Source organism: Cydia strobilella, chromosome 22 (genome assembly GCF_947568885.1).
Source record: "Cydia strobilella chromosome 22, ilCydStro3.1, whole genome shotgun sequence".
Taxonomy (NCBI): domain Eukaryota; kingdom Metazoa; phylum Arthropoda; class Insecta; order Lepidoptera; family Tortricidae; genus Cydia; species Cydia strobilella.
Genome location: NC_086062.1, coordinates 3,724,642 through 3,743,063, shown reverse-complemented (window position 1 = coordinate 3,743,063; position 18,422 = coordinate 3,724,642). Strand labels below are relative to the sequence as shown.

The 18,422-nt window shown below is 36.1% G+C and overlaps 1 protein-coding gene across 3 annotated transcripts; it reads right to left on the bottom strand.

Annotated features, from left to right (window-relative positions):
* Nucleotides 1-556: 556 nt before the first annotated feature.
* LOC134751397 (uncharacterized) lies at nucleotides 557-18,309 on the bottom strand. 3 transcript variants are annotated; one of them, XM_063686786.1, is made up of 16 exons: nucleotides 17,700-18,309; nucleotides 17,010-17,582; nucleotides 16,619-16,746; nucleotides 15,883-16,069; nucleotides 14,932-15,067; nucleotides 13,731-13,782; nucleotides 8,633-8,787; nucleotides 8,172-8,258; nucleotides 7,350-7,409; nucleotides 6,216-6,341; nucleotides 5,716-5,770; nucleotides 5,477-5,588; nucleotides 4,919-5,004; nucleotides 4,475-4,748; nucleotides 3,630-4,317; nucleotides 557-655 (listed from the first exon to the last, which is right to left on the bottom strand). In XM_063686786.1, exons 1-16 carry the CDS (start codon nucleotides 17,784-17,786, stop codon nucleotides 573-575), a joined length of 2,889 nt encoding a protein of 962 aa, XP_063542856.1. In that variant the 5' UTR covers nucleotides 17,787-18,309; the 3' UTR covers nucleotides 557-572. The 3 variants fall into 3 exon arrangements, with proteins under 3 accessions (XP_063542856.1, XP_063542857.1, XP_063542858.1); XM_063686787.1 differs by lacking the exons at nucleotides 8,633-8,787; nucleotides 13,731-13,782 and adding an exon at nucleotides 8,818-8,835 and having other exon boundaries at nucleotides 17,700-18,308; XM_063686788.1 differs by lacking the exons at nucleotides 8,633-8,787; nucleotides 13,731-13,782 and having other exon boundaries at nucleotides 17,700-18,308.
* Nucleotides 18,310-18,422: the final 113 nt, after the last annotated feature.

Sequence of the window (18,422 nt, the reverse complement as noted above, 5' to 3'; positions counted from 1 at the left end):
AATTTTGTCGCATTGCGTATGTTCTGTCCCTCAGGGGCGCACGCGTATAGCACATCTATGTCATGCTAGATGTAATTTATGTAGCTCACAAAAGTCACAAAATGTAGCTATAGCAACGGGTGTTGTCAAGCTCTTTTTAAAAAACAAAATGGAACGGAAGTTGAGCCGCAATACAGACCGGCTATATTTATTTTTACCAAATCGATTCAGAAACGACGCAGTTCCGAGGCAATGTCCGACAAGAGATTGTAGAAAAGTATTGAGGGCGCCATTTCCGACATAACTGTCACTTTTTTGAAGTAAAATGCTTAAACATGGCAACAATTTAGTATGGTTTAGTTATGGTTTAGTTCCATTTTGTTTAATTCCTACTATAGTTGGACAAGCAAATCTTGTCAGTAAATTTTTTTAAATTTACCGCCTTTTCTACAATTTCTACTGACAAGATTTACTTGACCAACTATAATTATTTCATGTCGCACTATAACAAACATTTAAAAAACCGATCAAAATGATAAGCTCCTCCTTTTTTGAAGTCGGTTAAAAACAAAACCAGTTAAAATTCCTAATTTTTATTTCAGTATTTTTTCCTTGTCTTCCTGTTGGATCCACTTCCTCATATCTGATGAGGTAAGGGGCTGCAGCTTCACCGTGGCTGGAACAAACAATAGTTTCCATTATACATAGTCGGGTAGGTAATAAGTTGTGTCACAAAGATTTTTACTGATAATTTAGTTGAATCATGCAATCATGCAAAAGAAAAAAATCGTTTCTGCACATCAAAAGTATAATAAACGCAGGGGTGCCAAGCGGAGCTCCGTCTAGTTGTTGTAAAGGAAATGGTTTTGGAAAAGAAACAGTGCGGTGGGACCATGCGAATTTGGTACTACCATAGAGCAATGAGGATTTGGTCCCGCCGGAAGATCAGCGCTGACCTTCGGTTCAGCATTATGCTGAGGCGAGACCATTTCGTGGAAACTTCAACTCCTACCTATTTTATAAGTTCCTATAGCTTTAGTATACTTTTGTATGTAATTTTAGTTTTAAGTTTATCACGAATAAAACATTTGAATTTGAATTTGATATAATAAGATAGAGCGGTACTGTCATAGTAAATTTTGTAATCACAGTAAATTCACTGCCATCTATCGACACACTTTAAAACTAAAAATTAAGATTTTTAAAAATACGATAATATGTATTTAAATATGGATAAATGAATTTTTTTATTTGCATTAATTATTTTTATGATTTTGACCCATGTTCTTTCACTGATATGCGTTAAAATTGATAAATAACCGACGAAACCCTCAACGCCATCTATACTACAGTAGGCCAAAGCTAGTAGCGCCCTCTGATTGAAAATCAAATTTTCTTGATTTTCGAGGCACGTTTTTTTTCTTAGACTGTATCCATCTATTACGGAGTTATATCTTTGGTACTACTTATGTGTCGAAAGGACAATCTCTCATGCCTTTCAGGTGAGCGTCAGGATCGCGGGTGGACCTCGGCGATTTCAACGAAATATTTATAATATTGTACCTTCAGTGTACCTCACACCTCACATGAGATATTAAACAAAAAAGGTCCACCCGCCATTCTGACGTCAGGATGGCGAGTGGACCTATGAAATCTTGCATTATAATACCGCACTTAAAGTATGCAGTTATCTATGCATTGCACATACACGTGTGGGGTATTAAATGAAAGAAAATTAAATATACTATATTTCGTTCGTACACTGTGTAGTTGTGTACCCAAAGTACACAACAGTTCAAAGCAATTTACAAAGCGCGTACCACACGCGTATGTGCAATGCATAGTTTGGGTGCAATGTGCAATATTCGCAACGAGGCGGGAGTTAGAATTAGTCAGACCTTGTTTTGAGCCTAGCTCGTTTTAAGGATTTCTAATAAAAGTTTACGGAGGTACACTATAAATCATAGAGTAACTTATACTAGAGCGGTACTGTCATAGTAAATTTTGTAACCCCAGTAAATTCACTGCCATCTGTCGACACACTTTAAAATTAAAAATAAATATTTATATAAATACGATAAAATGTATTTAAATATGGATAAATGATTTTTTTTATTTGCATTAATTATTTTTATGATTTTGACCCATGTTCTTTCACTGATAAAATTATAAATAACAAACGAAACCGCCAACGCCCTCTATACGAGTGTAGGCCAAAACTAGTGGCGCCCTCTGATCGAGAATCAAATTTTCGTGATTTTCGAGGCACGTTTTTTCCTTAGACTGTATCCATCTATTACGGAGTTATATCTATCTTTGCTATAAATACACACATCAACCTGACGTCAGAATGGCGGACCTTTTTTTGTTAGATATCTCGTTTTAGGGAGAGGTACGCTGGTTTTTATTAAAGGTACACCGAAGTACGCTGAAGGTACAATAAATAAATAAATCTAAATATTAAATTATCGATTGGGTTTAAAAATATTTCGTTAAAATCGCCGAGGTCCACCCGCCATCCTGACGCTCACCCTTTCAGGCATTTTGCTTCCAACACCTAATACGATTTAGGAATTTAAAAAAAGCAGACATTAGGCGTTTTAGGTAGCTACTGAATAAAGCAGACACGATGCATTTCAAGCGTTTTGCTGCCTAATGCAATTTAGGTAATTAAAAGACCTATAACGGGTTATGAGCAAGTCTTCTAAAAAGCAAAACGCCTTTGTAGCAAAATGCCCGAAATGCTTTTTTACGTCTACATTTTTATATTTGGAATCTTTCGCTTGCGGGTATCAATATTAGCACGAGCGGTTAAACAACAACTTTGCCCCCTTGTAGAACAAATAACTATTCTTCTACTTTTTACAAGCTTTTATTTAACTTGCAATTGTTAGGTTACCACCGGGTTGATGATGAAAACTAATACTTGTACCAATATTTTAACTATTCGTTCGTTACCAACATAATAACAACCAATTTACAATAAATATTCCAAGACGTCTACACTGTAACTCGTCTGTACACGAACTGCCCCTTGTCACAGTGTACCCGCCTTTTAATAACAATTCAAGATGGCGGCAACCAGTGACAAGTAAGGGTCAACTGATACTCTTTTTTAAGCTAATCGTAAAAGTAAAAATGATCAAAATATAAGCTATTAATAAATAATGATCCTTACAAACAGTGTTGCTAACACAATGTACCTATGTATGTAAGTATGTAATATGTTTGTAAGGGTCAAATATTGTAAGTTAAATTTGACCCACTTCCCGGTTTCCGATAAAGCTGAAAATTTGCATACATATGTAAGTCTGGTGACAATGCAATATTATAGTACCATCGAGCTGATCTGATGATGGAGACAGGAGGTGGTAATAGGAACTGTGATAAAACAACGCAACCTAATTGTGTTTGGGGTTTTTAGAATTGTCTCGATAAGTATTAGTTGCCTGTGGAAAGAAAAGTACAGTCAGCGATAAAAGCTTGTACCAAAAATGAAATTTTTGCCAAAAACTTATTTCTAATCAGAACACTCGAATATGCCATTAAACGGATCCCCGCTATTTTTGTGTCACTTTCTATAATGGGTTTCTAACCTCATTACTCTCTGAGGAGTGTCGTTAAAACAAATACCACATTATAAGACTCACCTTCTGACTCTTCTGAGGTTAGCGTTCGAAGCATCACTTCACTTGGACCTTTGATAGTAGTCGCTTTTCTCGTCCTCCTGCCAACGCCTACAGCAATATCTCCTTCATCTGTCATGTCTATTGACTCTTTATCTATCCGGCCCTCTTCTACTCTATAATCTTCATCTAAAGCACTGTCGTCTACTTCACTTTCTATATCATCTCTGATTGAATCTTCACACACGCTGGAATGGGACCGCTGGAAATCACATTTAGGAGACTGAGATCTTTTGAGATGGTTAGGAATCTGTAATATATCGTGGGGTTTGCTAGAAGTAGGCAGTATGTATTGTGATCTAAGATCGCCAGTAGCGAGTGCATGAACCGTTTGCGATCCTCTTAAAACAATAGATGGGACCTGTAGGGGTTGTTGTGTTCTTCTGAGATTGCTATTAGATGCCAGAGCATCTTGCGACCCTTTGATGTTGCATGTAGTGGTCTGTATGGTATCTTGTGATCTGAGATCGCTGGGTGTGAGTGTCTGGACTGTTTGCGATCCTCTTCGTATATTAGGTGTGAAATTTAAGAGGAGTTGCTGTGGGACATCGCCATCTTTTGTATTGACTGTGGAATTTGGTTTGTAGGCCGTTCGGTAGTCCATGAGTCGGGGACGCTTGTAAGGATGGTCGACTGTTCCCTCGCCGAAACACTGTAAATTAAACAAATACATCAAGTTAGAATCATTTTTAACCTTTTGAACGACACGAGCACCTAAAGGCGTCGTAACTAGTCGCAGGGTTCGAAATTATCCAATATCCAGATAATTATATAGATACCAAGTTTCACAGACATCAAATTGTAGGTACCTCGTTTACTGTGACCTCGTAAAGTTTTATGATTCGCGGGGCGGAGTAGGGCTCCACGGACCCCACGGTGAGCGGGTCGGGGTGGGGCCCCACGTTGAGCGGGTCGGGGTGAAGCCCCGAGTTGAGCGGGTCGGGGGTGGGCCCCATGCTGACAAGGTCGGGGTGGAGCCCCAAGTCCAGCGGGTCGGTGTGGGGCCTCACAGAGAGCGGGTCGGGCGCCGCGGCGGGCGCGGACGCTGTTGCGGGCTCCGCCGGCTCCTCTTTTACTTTCACACTGCAATAACACATTTATATATTTTCAGGCAAGTAAAAATAATGGTAGTCAACCGACTAAAATTTTACCTCAAATTAAATTAAAAATAACTGTTGTATTTCAGAGAACCAATATACAAATATATAGAGTGAAACTAAATAAATAAATAAAAGTAAGTAAAAAAATCATACCCATCTTCATAAGTCTCGTAGAGTGTTAGCATGTTTTCCTTCAGCAATTGCTGTCGTATAACTGCCAGCACTGCCTGCGTTTGGTTCTGTACAAAAATAAAACAGTTTCATTCCTCGGGTACAGTGATTTGCGAAATTGCATGGAGAAATTATGAATGAATTCACGTAAAGTTCGTCTTTATGTACTGTGGCTGCATTAACTGGTTTTTCAGTTATCATACTAGTAAAATTGGCTTGTGTTGTGTCGCGTGTAAGCGTAATTTGCCTCTCAAACGAAGTTAAAAGCAGTATAATTAACTTGGGAATGAATGCACATTTTATCCTCGACTGCCTCGGAATCCGATCCGAGGCTCGGATCAAATGGGATCAAGATTGTATTCTTTAGCAACATTGTTTACTTGAGGTATACTTCAAGCAAAACGTGATGTTAATGTATTTATAAGAACGGGTCTACCGCGATTTAATTTCATTGTTTTTACCTTAAATTTAGACGGATGCTAATGCGTAGGGTGTTAATGGTTTGTTCAACCCTAGATTTGTTCAACTACATATATTCACCTGCGTGGCGCCCCTGGGCGCGCGTAACACATAGTGCCGGTCGTGCGTCGCGCTCGCTGCGCACGCGCCGCACAGCGCGCCGCACGTGCACTGCACGCACCAGAACGAGTACCTGTTTACGGCAAATACGGTGTAACAAGTTTCCTGTCAAATAGTTGGTATTACATTGTATTCATGTTATCTGAGAATTCTTGCCCTCTTATACAACTGTTGTATAAAGATCTGATAACGACACTTACCCTTCAATGCTTGCTGCACAATCCTTACACCGGAGTTCGACATCTTCAGGAACAACTGAAGTACAAAATTAAACTTTATTGCGCAAAAATAAGGTATACAATTCCATGCATTTTTTTAAATGCTAACCCTTAAACGAAAAAATATATATTTATATAGAAAAAAATCAAACAACCCTTCGTTATTATATTTTTTCCTGAACCGGCACTCTATTTTTAACTCTAATATTAGTTGTGAATTGTTGAGCAATACACTTTTCGTTTGTCGCGACACTCGTGACATCTAGCGTCAAGTAGATAGATAAAATCTTTATCCAACCACAAGTTACGGACTAGTTACTGCTCGGCCACAACATTGCGCGACTGGCTTCGGCTAAGGCGACAACGAGCGAGCGAGACACAGTAATCGGGCTTTTCGTTCCCACCTATGGTTGTCGCCTTAGCCGAAGCCAGTCACGGAATGTCGTGGCCAGCGCGTTAGTGTTACATGAAAAGTGACTTGCCTGGTGCACTGGACTCGGATTGTATGGGCGCGTCGTCGTCACAGAACAAGGACAGCGTCACGACGTCGTCAGGTAACTTTGGTTTCCCTGGCAACGGCGTCGTCGGGTCATCAGAAGCATCTGAATCTGAAATATACAATATTAAGATTTGTCAAGTCACCCCTAAGTATTGGTTTAGGTACTATGAACTGGCGGTTTATATTATCGCTCTTAGCGGTCTCTTACAGACAACTTTAGGGTACCATGAATACCATGATATAAAAAACAGAAAGTTTCAGAAACAAGTAGCGCACGAATAAATGGCTTAACCCTTTGAACTCCAAGAATCCATAAAGTGGTCGTTACTAGTCGTGCCCACAGCGCCAAGGGCCACTAGGGTTATGGCGGACGCTGTCCGGCGGGCGCGGAAGTTTACATTCGCTCGCTTGCGCCCGTTACCTTGGCGTGACAGTGACGTTTTGTTTATGACATAAAGCTTTCAAAAGGTTAATAAATTAATAACAGTTATTAGATTAGATTTCGCTATTCTTACCTACCTTTTGTTTTTATGATCCTCCAGGTCTGTTTGTATCGCATCTCAATTCGTACACTGTGTACAACATATGTAACATGCATGTATTATGACTGTTTTTGTTCTAAATAAAAAAATATATAAAAAAAATAGATTAGACTTATATAGACCGTGATGACCTTTTGTATTGTTTATGAGCTCCCACAATAAGGCCTAGTTTCCCCTCTGGATTCGAAGGTCACATGGCAGTCGCTTTCGTAAAAACTAGTGCCTACTTCAATTCTTTCTTGGCATTCGTTGTCAAGCGGACCCCAGGCTCCCATGAACCGTGGCAAAATGCCGGGATAACGCGAGGAAGAAGATCTCATCAGTTTTCACTACATAGTATAAAACAAAGTCGCTTTCCGCTGTCTGTCTGTCCCTATGTATGCTTAGATCTTTAAAACTACGCAACGGATTTTGATGCGGTTTTCACCTATCAATAAAGTAATTCTTGAGGAAGGTCTTAGTGTATAATTTGTAAAGGTTTTGTGTAACTCGTGCGAAGCCGGGGCGGGTCGCTAGTTAAATAATAAAGAAAACCTTTACGAATTGGTATGAAGCTAAAAAAAATAATATATTACCTGCTTTTATCAACTCTTCTGTCTGCCACGAGAAAATGTTTTCGGACTTCTGGTCAAGCTCTGAAACAAATACTTTAATAATAAAGAAGTAAAGACATCGGAGCTACCAATACAGTAAGTATAGCAGTAACTCTGAAATCACAAACAGAATTCCTGGTCTCCTGGTCGCTTTCACCCAATATTCTGGCCTAGTTCATTTTTAGGGTTCCGCACCCAAAGGGTAAAAACGGGACCCTATTACTGAGACTCCGCTGTCCATCTGTCTGTCTGTCACCAGGCTGTATCTCATGAACCGTGCTAGCTAGACAGTTGAAATTTTCACAGATGATGTATTTCTGTTGCCGCTATAACAACAAATACTAAAAAGTACGGAACCCTCGGTGCGCGAGTCCGACTCGCACCTCGCACTTGGCCGGTTTTGAGATTCCATCAACTCCAAATATTCCTTACACCCTGGCGTGTGTTGTCTCTGCGTGCGATCCATGACACGGGAAAGGGCAGCATCAGCTAGGGAATGCAAAACCGAGTTTTAATTGTATGGAAAAATTGGTTCATAACATATATTCACCGAATTTGCATACAATAAAAAATTGGTTTTGTATTCCCTAGCATCCGCTCGGCACATCCCTCAGTAATAGTATAATAGCGTTCATTTCATGCATTCTTTTTTACAATTTATCGTATTTTTTATTTTATACAATCGTGTAAATGATAAAAGAAATGAATAAATCATAATGATTATGATTATAACTTTGCTTGCTTTGTTTATGTACTGTTGGTGTCTCTTGTAAAATGAAACAAAAAATAACTATTATTACCTACCTTTGTGATTTGACCGATTTTGTTGAAAAAAAGTTGGTATACAGTAATTGTGCTCTATTTCCAGAATGCAAGAAGATGGAGATACAGCTGAAAATCAAAATAGTATGTCATGATCCTGGGTTTGCAATTAATAATGTACCCATAGAGTCTGTGCGAAAAAGAAGAGTCTTGAAATGTATGGGATTTACATTCCATGACTTCTCTTTGCGCACAGACTCTATGTAATTAGTGTTACTTATTTCGTTCATATTTTAGGGTATTTTTTGCTTTCACTGTGGCAACACCTTGTCACAGTTAAAATTCAAATATAACTGTCGCTCTGTCATACACTTGACAGAGCCAGTGTAGAACCAGTTCACATCCTCTTTCATTACCTACTCTCATTTATTTTCACTTTATTCAGAGCAATAATACTACTAGTACATTATTAAAATCAATGTTTGTAAGTTTATTTTACCCACCTTCGAAATTCACAGACGGTACGGCCTCATATATTATTCGATGGCAGGCCGCTTTTTGGTCTGGTGTAAAGTGATGGTCACAAATATGCTTATTCTTATAAATCTTCAGTGGGTCTGTCTCTTTTACCCTGTCGCCAACAATTGATAACCAAGTTCTAAATAATGATAGGATTAAACGAACTTACCTGAAGTGAAGTTCAATCCTGATTATATGAAGTATTTAGTCCTGGATAATTTTAACAGTGTAGTAGTCTCGATCGCTGGCCAATCTGACGCGAATTTAGAGTCGCCGAGATGAAAGAAAAAATTACCAACTGTCACGATGACATTCATATAGTTTAGAGTATTCATGCACTAAATGGGAAGTAACCATGGATTCATGGTTACTCGAGGAGGGTGGGGATACCCCTTATCCAGGACTAAATACTTCATATAATCAGGATTGAACTTCACTTCAGGTAAGTTCGTTTAATCCTATCATTATATTCGTATTTAGTCCTGGATAATTTTAACAGTGTAGATGTTTAGAGAAGATAATAAAATTAAATAATTTGTAAAAATAAATGTCTCAAAAATCTACCCAAAAACAAGCACTTGTATTTTTGGCAAGAATATGTATATCTATATATTATCTATCATGGAAACCTATACCTATCTCTATATTCCACAAAAAAATTAAAATTAAGGCTAAATAAACAAGTCGCTATGAGAAATCTCAAAATATCAAAATCGGCTTTTGAGTTTCCTGGCAAAAAGCAGAGAAATTTTAAAAAATTCTCCGACCAATTACATGAGAATTACCAATAATAAAATTAGGTTTTGAACTTATACTACTTTAATGGGTAAATACTCTGAGAATCAGAGATTTATTTACTGCGTTCAAAGTTTTGAACATGTAAAGATAAGAGTTTTGAGTTTTGATGTAAAGATAATTCATATCTAACAAGAGCAGCAGACAGTAACAGAGTAGTTATCTGGAGCATCCCTTTATGCTTAAAAAATTATGTTCACTGGTGAGACCTACCCATATACTATGATCTTTATCTTGACCAATGTGAGACATCATAATTAGAAAATGTAAAGAAAATATGTAATAATGTACCTATATTGCGGTATATAAATATAAAGCCTCCATAAAAGAAAGAAGACATGAGAACTGTCAAAGATAAAGATAAAAGATATTTATTCGTTACTATTTATCTACCCTTTATTTTCTTGTTGCTTGTCTAAGACACATCAGACAAGGTTTTAAGACATTATGATGCTATAGTTTTCTCTTATATTATATTTGTTTATTCCAATAAATACATATTTCATTTCATTTATTTATTCATAAACAATAATAAATTGAGTCTAGACAGTCATATTTTCGGGGCATCACCCAGTAAAGGAAAAACGTGGCGTGGCAGTCTTTATTATTAATTTTTCTTCTCTAAAGATTTTAAAGAGTATTACTGTTTTAAATAAACATAAAAATAAAAGGAACTGTATTATTTGTTGAAACATGAAATATCTAAGACTGTAATTTTACTTTCAAAATCTCAAATTGATTTATTATTTGTAACATACACCCTTAAGAAGACACTCATTGCTTCACATTCACGCAATTAAGCGTAATAGATTGTATCATGTCCATATTTTAAAGTCTGAATACCACTCTTCTTTTCCCAGACCTGGTGTATCTTGGGAGATTAGGACATGCTCGGAGTTGTTTAAACAACTTTCAACAATAGTACTAATAAATGTACATGGTGATTAAACATTAGATAGTTTATGTTGGAAGGGATTTAAGCACCCTTATTTAAAAAGTTGTTAAGTAACCACTTAACTAAGCTAAGTAAGTAATAGTCACTTACTATGCTATAAGGGGTAATATAAATAATACATCCTACACTTAAAATATTCTAAATTGCTTCCCTATCTAAAACAAGTTTCACATTGTCTTTTAATATATTTTATTTAATGTCTATATACATCTAGGAATATAAAAAGGTGATGCTGTTAGAGATAAAGAATCATATCTTTCAATTATTTGTTCTAGTATTTCTCAACCACTACCTACTGAATCTGACAAAAGATTCTAAATGAGTTAGTAAGTAAGCAATTTGAACCGAAACAACCTATAATTTGGTTCAGATAATATAAATTCTTATTATATTGAAAATGTGTGAAATTACCACCACATATGTATGTGGATCGGTCTGTGGCGTTTCCTGCATAATTCCATAATAAAAACCATGAATCAATTACAACATAAGCATTAGCCTTGAGAATCCGAAATACAATGAAAAACAGAAAATGACTATTCTCATTACATATCATAATTATGAGTTATTATGAACAGAAAGTTTGTCTCAAATGCTCTGTTAAATGCCACAAATAACTTCATAGATCAGTTTGGACAGTCTTACTGCTAAAAGGTCTTTCCAACTTCTGTTTGATCTATACTGAACATATTCATACAGAAAGTATATAAAAAACGATATAAATGAAATGCAACAATATGATCTGTTGTGAATTTTATTGTATTTGTGAAATTATTTCAATTCACTACTGATTATATAAATATAATTGATTAATTATATCATTACAAATAAAATAAAAATATATAGGAATTGCTCATTATGGCATAAAGCATATTTTTCTTTTTGGAATCCAATTCTTTTTTCCATCTCAGCTCTATTATCGATAATTGTCTTCATCAGGTCCATCATCATCAACATCCCCCAACCGTTTAAAGTAATTTTACAGTACCAAGAGGTATCAAACATTCGAACACTTTGGATAAGAATCTTTCTAGTACATACCTAACTAATAATGTTGTTTTATTTAATGTCTTAGGCTTAAAGTTAGTAGACCCTTCAAAACCAAACAATACCAGGTAACGGGGACACTAATGTTTAAATGTTGGGAAATGTGATATGACTATTGCATAATACCTATAAACCTACATTATTATCTACCTACCTACCTACTTATATAACCTACCTACCTATTTAATATTACTTACATATCCATTAAATTTCTATTTCCTTATCACAAATGTATCGAAATCTGAGCTCGTGCTAAATTGAACCCTACCATTTTGTGAAAGGGTTCCAAGCAATTGTAGGAAAAATGTTGCCACAATTTGCCTTGCCTTTATAAAAGGCCCAAAAGTTTGGTAAATAATTTAAATAAATGAGAGTTTGGAGCTTTGGACTTGCTCAGAATTTATAATTTATTGATATTAGACATCCATCCAATGGCTGACTGATTAAAATTTTCTATGTATAGTCTTTGGTATTGTAAGTACCCTTGTTCACCTACAGTTTTGTATTTTATACAACTTACTGTTCATTATCTGTAATTTGAAGGAGGAATAAACTCTTGATTTAATTCAATATATAATTCATATTTCTGAAGGAAATGGAAATTATGTCATGTTCGATTATTTTCATCAAAGGCAATTGGGCTTTGAGAACCTAAAAATTTTAATGCACAACTGACTGGGCTATCCGGGAACATATCAAGAATAAGAATAAGAAATATTATCATAATTTGTTGTGATATTTATATTTTTTGTGAGAGTGGCTAAAATAAATTAGTATTTATATTTATAATTGAATTGAATTGAGTAACCCTTAAAGGGTTATTTTTCCTATGATATTAGAAGGAATGTATTAGTCAACATGTATGGCAATTTACCAAACTGCCTGCAAAAGGAAAAAAATTCCGTTCTAACAATATGATATTATGAAATTTATGAAACAAGCTTAAGCTATAGGAAGCTTGTAAGAAGTGTTAATGAAAATAGTATATGCCATGAACCCCCAGATTTGATCTTCATAATAAGGCAGCTGTCTGGATCTTGTCCTTATAAAGGCTGATAGCATTCTTTTGCATATTAGTATAATATGAGTAGGTGTGAAGACTATGAAGTGCACTACTGAGTCACTTATTTATTTACTGACTGCCTCTCTTCTGGATAAGGCTACAGAATTTTTGATTAGCAAAGGAATAATAAAAATGACATGCCACAAAAGGGTTCAGCATATATTATAAGTGTTTGGTACAGACCTTAATCCAAATATTTTATTCCAGCAGCTTCCAGAATAATGTTATTATTTGTAAACAATAAGTCAGCACTTAATTAGCATACAATACTAGAATAAGCTAGTTGATATTTATGTACATGACACAGGACCCCGTCCATGACTGTGACAAGATGCGCTAAATTTGATCCAGATATTTGGGTTTCTTGTTAGGTCAATCTCAGCTGCTAATGTCATTATAAGAAATTAATTAGCTATTAAAAGACATTTCGTGTATTATCATCCCACGGATGACGTGTTTCTGGTCATATATTTAATTCCATTTTATTATTGAATATTCGGTTCTCTTACTTGTCCCACGGACGAAGGGCTTCTTGCTATGCAATGAGCATAGTAATTGAAGTCATTTTAAAAAGATCTGACCCTCGTTCCACGAACGAGGCACAATGTCGCCACGCGACATGTGGATATTTTTAAGCCAACATCTCCCAGAATGTCCCACGGACAAAGATAACATAACACCATGTCGCCACGCGACATATGGGTATTTTCAAGTCAACCCTTAAACAATGTCCCACAAAGACATAGACAAACTCGTCACACGAGAATGTATAAGAACTAGATACAAAATTGTATAGGTATTTTATAATAAAGGGAGGATAAGTACATAAACTATCGTATCACACCTCCAAGTTTCCCCACGGGAACACTTTTAGCACCTTATAGTAGCAAGAATTTGGAAAATGAAGACTGCTTCAATTATCTCCTGATGATAATGTACTTACGTTCCGATATTTTATAACTTTCACTTTCCATGTGCACTTTGCACCGCATATCGTCTTTTTAGGTATAACTGCATTGATTATTACGGGAAAACTAAGAATTACTCAATAAAACATAAATTGTTCATAAAGCGACATGTGCGTTCTATGGCGCGCGAAAAAGATATGAATGTCATCGTGACAGTTGGTAATTTTTTCTTTCATCTCGGCGACTCTAAATTCGCGTCAGATTGGCCAGCGATCGAGACTACTACACTGTTAAAATTATCCAGGACTAAATACGAATATAATTCAGGTTTTCTTCTTGGATGAGGAAAATTGTGCATGGGAGCACCTGCAATAAACAATAACATTTGATTTTTTTAGGAAAAAAAAACATGATTATAGAAGCAAAAAATTAATATAAATAAAACGCAAGGAGCGAAATCCCTGTTCTTTAAGTTGCAGCCAGTATGCAAAAAATAAGATAAGATAAAATTTAACTGTGGCTAAAAAATGCATAATTTTTTTAGCCACAGTCAAACTTTATCTTATCTTTACCTACCTAAAAACAATATGAAAAAAACCGGCCAAGTGCGAGTCGGACTCGCGCACGAAGGGTTCCGTACCATTATCTATAAAAACGGCAAAAAAATCACGTTTGTTGTATGGAAGCCCCCCTTATATATTTATTTTATTCTGTTTTTAATATTTGTTGTTATAGCGGCAACAGAAATACATTATCTGTGAAAATTTCATCCGTCTAGCTATCACGGTTCATGAGAAACAGCCTGGTGACAGACGGACGGACAGACAAATAGACAGCGAAGTCTTGGTAATAGGGTCCCGTTTTTACCCTTTGAGTATGGAACCCTACAAATGGGTATATTATATTACTATAGAAACTAGTCCTACCTAGCTATAAGAATAAATATTAAATATAAATATTAAAAATATATTATAGGGACATTCTATTTCATATCATTTGCTATACCCTTTCTAGGGTCCCATGTGTTCTATGTTTTTATTGTAACAACTATGCATGGTTCGCAATAAACAATCTGATTTCTTTCTGAAGAAATCATCGCACACTGAAAAATTATGATGAACGGATAAGATCAAAATTTTGAACATATAGTATTATAAAACTTAATATATTTTAATGAATAAATGCTCAAACAATGCAGCAGATCTTATAGATTCGTTTAATCGGACGGTGATCCACTGTTACCCACACATGGGTAATAGTGAATCATTTTCCACTTATGTTTCAATTTCATCTTATTTTATTTCTGGCTTTTCTTACAGCTTTTTTCTTAATAAGGTTTAAGAGTTAGATTGATACTCTAGGAGTCTAGGCTTAGATAAGAAAATGAAGTATAAATGGTGCAACAGCTCTTATTACAAAAAAAGTGATACATTTCACTGTGATGTGACGCACTCTTCCCTAAATATATAAATAGCATTTGAATAACTAAAATACAAGAAATGAAAAACTACTTACCTAAATCCGCACAGCCAAAAATGCAACGCCGCTTTTTCCTTCCAGGCTCACTCATTTTCAACAACTTTTGATATTTTTCAATATTTTTTCTTAACAATCTTAAATCGTTTTTCCGGTTTTGTGGCGGTGATACCATCTAGTTAATTTATTTAGAAGCATCAGATAAGGAAAATTGTATGCAGTGTAGTATAGATGTAGAAGCACAGATTAATAAATAGTTACTACGTAAGTAGAAGTAACGGAGGAAAATCTCTATGCTTGAATCTTGTATGAAAAGTGTCCATCAAAAAACATTGCTGCTTCGCATGTTAGCCGCGCCGTGCGTTCGGCGGGGCAGCGGCTGAGCTAGCGGCTGCTCGGAAGCGGGAAAAGTATGCGGGTTTGACGAACTACCTATTTGTCCATCCATCTTGCCGTGGAAAGCACTGGCTGATGGTGTACTGAGGCCACGCCACAGAATAAGTAATAGTAGTAGTAGTATTATCGCCCCGCGACAGCAGATTGACGGCCGTTTGCCGGCCGCTGAGTACTATGCAACTTACTAACACTATGACGCATGGGGCGTGTACGTTTTGATGTATAGCGTGTCCGCCCTGTGCCCACGCTCCGAGTCTTTCGTTATGCAAAGGTTGTCCATTGCGGTTCAACGTGGCCACGCGGCAAGCGTAACGTGACGTTACTGACATTACGTTCGTGGTCACAGGCAGACTGGCGAGGAATTGTATCAACATTTTCTTGATACAAGTACCCTACCCTAGCGTACAAGTTAATAATCAAGATCAAGTGCGGGTAGTTCGCAAAACCCGCGCAGCAAGATGTTGATACACTTCCTCGCCAGTCTGCCTGTGACCACGAACGTAACGTCACGTTCTAAATGTCAGGCCATAAAAAAACGTAAGTTTTTACGCGATTAAGTCCCGTCGTGTTAGTTTTAAAATTATGAAGACTTACCATCCTCTTCAGACACTTGCGTTTTTGTACTAGATTTGCGCGTTTCGCTTCTGACATTCTTTGTAAAAGAGTTAAAGTGGAATTACGGTTCTGTAAACGATTTCTTAATATTCGACAAGATTTACATCTTGGGTACCGTTGATTTCTTTCGTAAGTATCATCACCAACAATCACACCTTTACAAAATCTGAAAATTGATGTAATTACTTATTAGATAAATTAATTTTTATCTCTTATTATTCGCCTCTACCATTGTGTATGTTAAAGAGTAGTTTGAGCAATAGGTACATAATAACGGTTCTTAAAATACAAGGACCGGAGTAACAAAACGAGACATAGTCGAGTTTTAATAGAATAGGCACAAGAATTAAGACCTAGTTAATGTACCGTTGCTCGCAATATTTTTATTATTTTTACTAAGACAAAAATGATAAGTAAAATCAAACTTAGGCCTAGAAGTTACTTCAGTAGTATTTCTTAATTTTCTTGGGGGTACTTTCAATTAACAATTTAGTTAAAAATATCGTTATTTATGGAATGGGGAGTTAATTATCAGAATGGAAATTGTACATCAAATCCATTTAAACCCAAAAAATTTTTTGCTTAACATAAAAAAAAGAAAAAACGTACTTAGAAAGTACAGTGCTCTAGAGCAGAAACATATCATTTTCTGCACTCTTTTTAGAACAACAACTACCTACTTTTACAGCATGATATGAAAATAAATTAAACTTACTTATTGCCTTCAATCTGAGTGCCAACGCAAAAAGGCCATCTTTCAACAGATTTTAAGTAATTGTAGGTGTCGTCATATGAATTAATTTTCTCCTTTAGTTGCAATTCTTCTTTATTAGGAAAAATTACCTGCAATTAAATAGCATTGTACAGTCGCCATCAGATATATCGGAGCGGCCAAGGTGCTCAGAAATATCTGAACACGCACTCTAACGCCTTGACAATAGAGGCGTGTTCAGATATTTGTAAGCAACTTGGTCGCTCCAATATATCTGATGTCGACTGTAATATGCCTACTTGAATAATAACTATCTTTATCTTTTAGCTTTAGCAATTGTTTCGGTACAAAAATCATGCCAACTGAATTTATCGTTACATTAATAAACACTTACAGTGATTGACAGATCATCGTTTAAACGTATGTGATGTTTCATCTGCTTAGTCGTTGGATCCATTCGCATAAATTCCAGCCCATTTGGATTTTCTGCATGTATCCAAAAAGGCGGCAACAATGAAAATGCCTGAAACTTACTTTTAAAAATCTCTATTGGGTTTATTGTTACATCAGTATCCTGATATTGACTCAACAATGGTTCCGCAAAGACATGTATCATTTCATAATCTATTAAATTATTAGATTTATGGTCCTCTGATAATTCCTGCTGCTCTCCTTGTTTTTGCTTCTCCTTACGTTGATTTGGGTATGTTTGGGAAGATTCTTTTACATGAATAATATTACCTCGGATTTCATGTTCGGGAATGGGAATAAACTGATGCTCAATTGTGGGCAAAGCTTCTTCCTTAAGCATTTTTCTTTGCGTAGGAATATATTTGAGCTCTCCTTTAATATTCAACTTGTCGTACATATATATATTTTCTTCTTTAAAATGAAGATGACAAATATAATCACTTGCTTTTAATGCAATTCCTAATGACTTTTTCCAATTTTCTAACCGTGCCGGAGTCTGTGAAATATACTTGAAGATTGAGATTTAATATGAAGATTGTTTGATGTAACTGTTAATTTATTAGAAAAATTATGAGTGCAACAATTTAATTATTTATTAAAAAGGACTACATACCGTTGGTCGGAAAAATGACACGGACTTCGTAACATTTTCCACCTTACGCCCACTTTGGCAACTGTGTACAACGCAAACTTTTCCCATGTTTATTTTAACAAATTATATCCTAATAGCGGCGGCTTTGTGCTAGCCTAGCGCCACCGGAGAGATTTCGAACTATTTTATTTACAGCTGGACACTTACAAACTGTTCTAGTTCTACTACCATAAGAGATTTTCCTTCTTTACTTCTACACAATAGTTTCTGTGGTACCTATAATAAAAGTTTCCTCGATGCAAGTAGATTTCCTCCTTCCTCCCCATGAGATGAGAATATTGAGATGAAATGACAATAGAAATAATGGAATGAATGAAATGAGAACAATGTGAAAACATGAAAATATTAAATTTCAGAAAAAGAGAATGACAGTTCAGTTCAGTTCAGTTTTTGGTTCTTATGGCATCTGTCCATTGGGACAATTTTGCCAGCATCAAGGTTGTGGGAGCAGAATTTCAGTATCAGAACTTGATCCAGTCCGTGTAGATGCTTGATCGGTTGAAGAATCTAAACTACTATAGGAATAAAAATAGAAAAAATGGACGACCAGAAAAACCAATAGAAACTATAGAAAGTAACCGCACCGCGACATTGGTGAGGTCAAAATACCTCTTTCTCGCTCAAACTTAAAGCTGCGTTCTTAACGCACGTACGCCGTACGGCGATCACCTTACACACTATCGA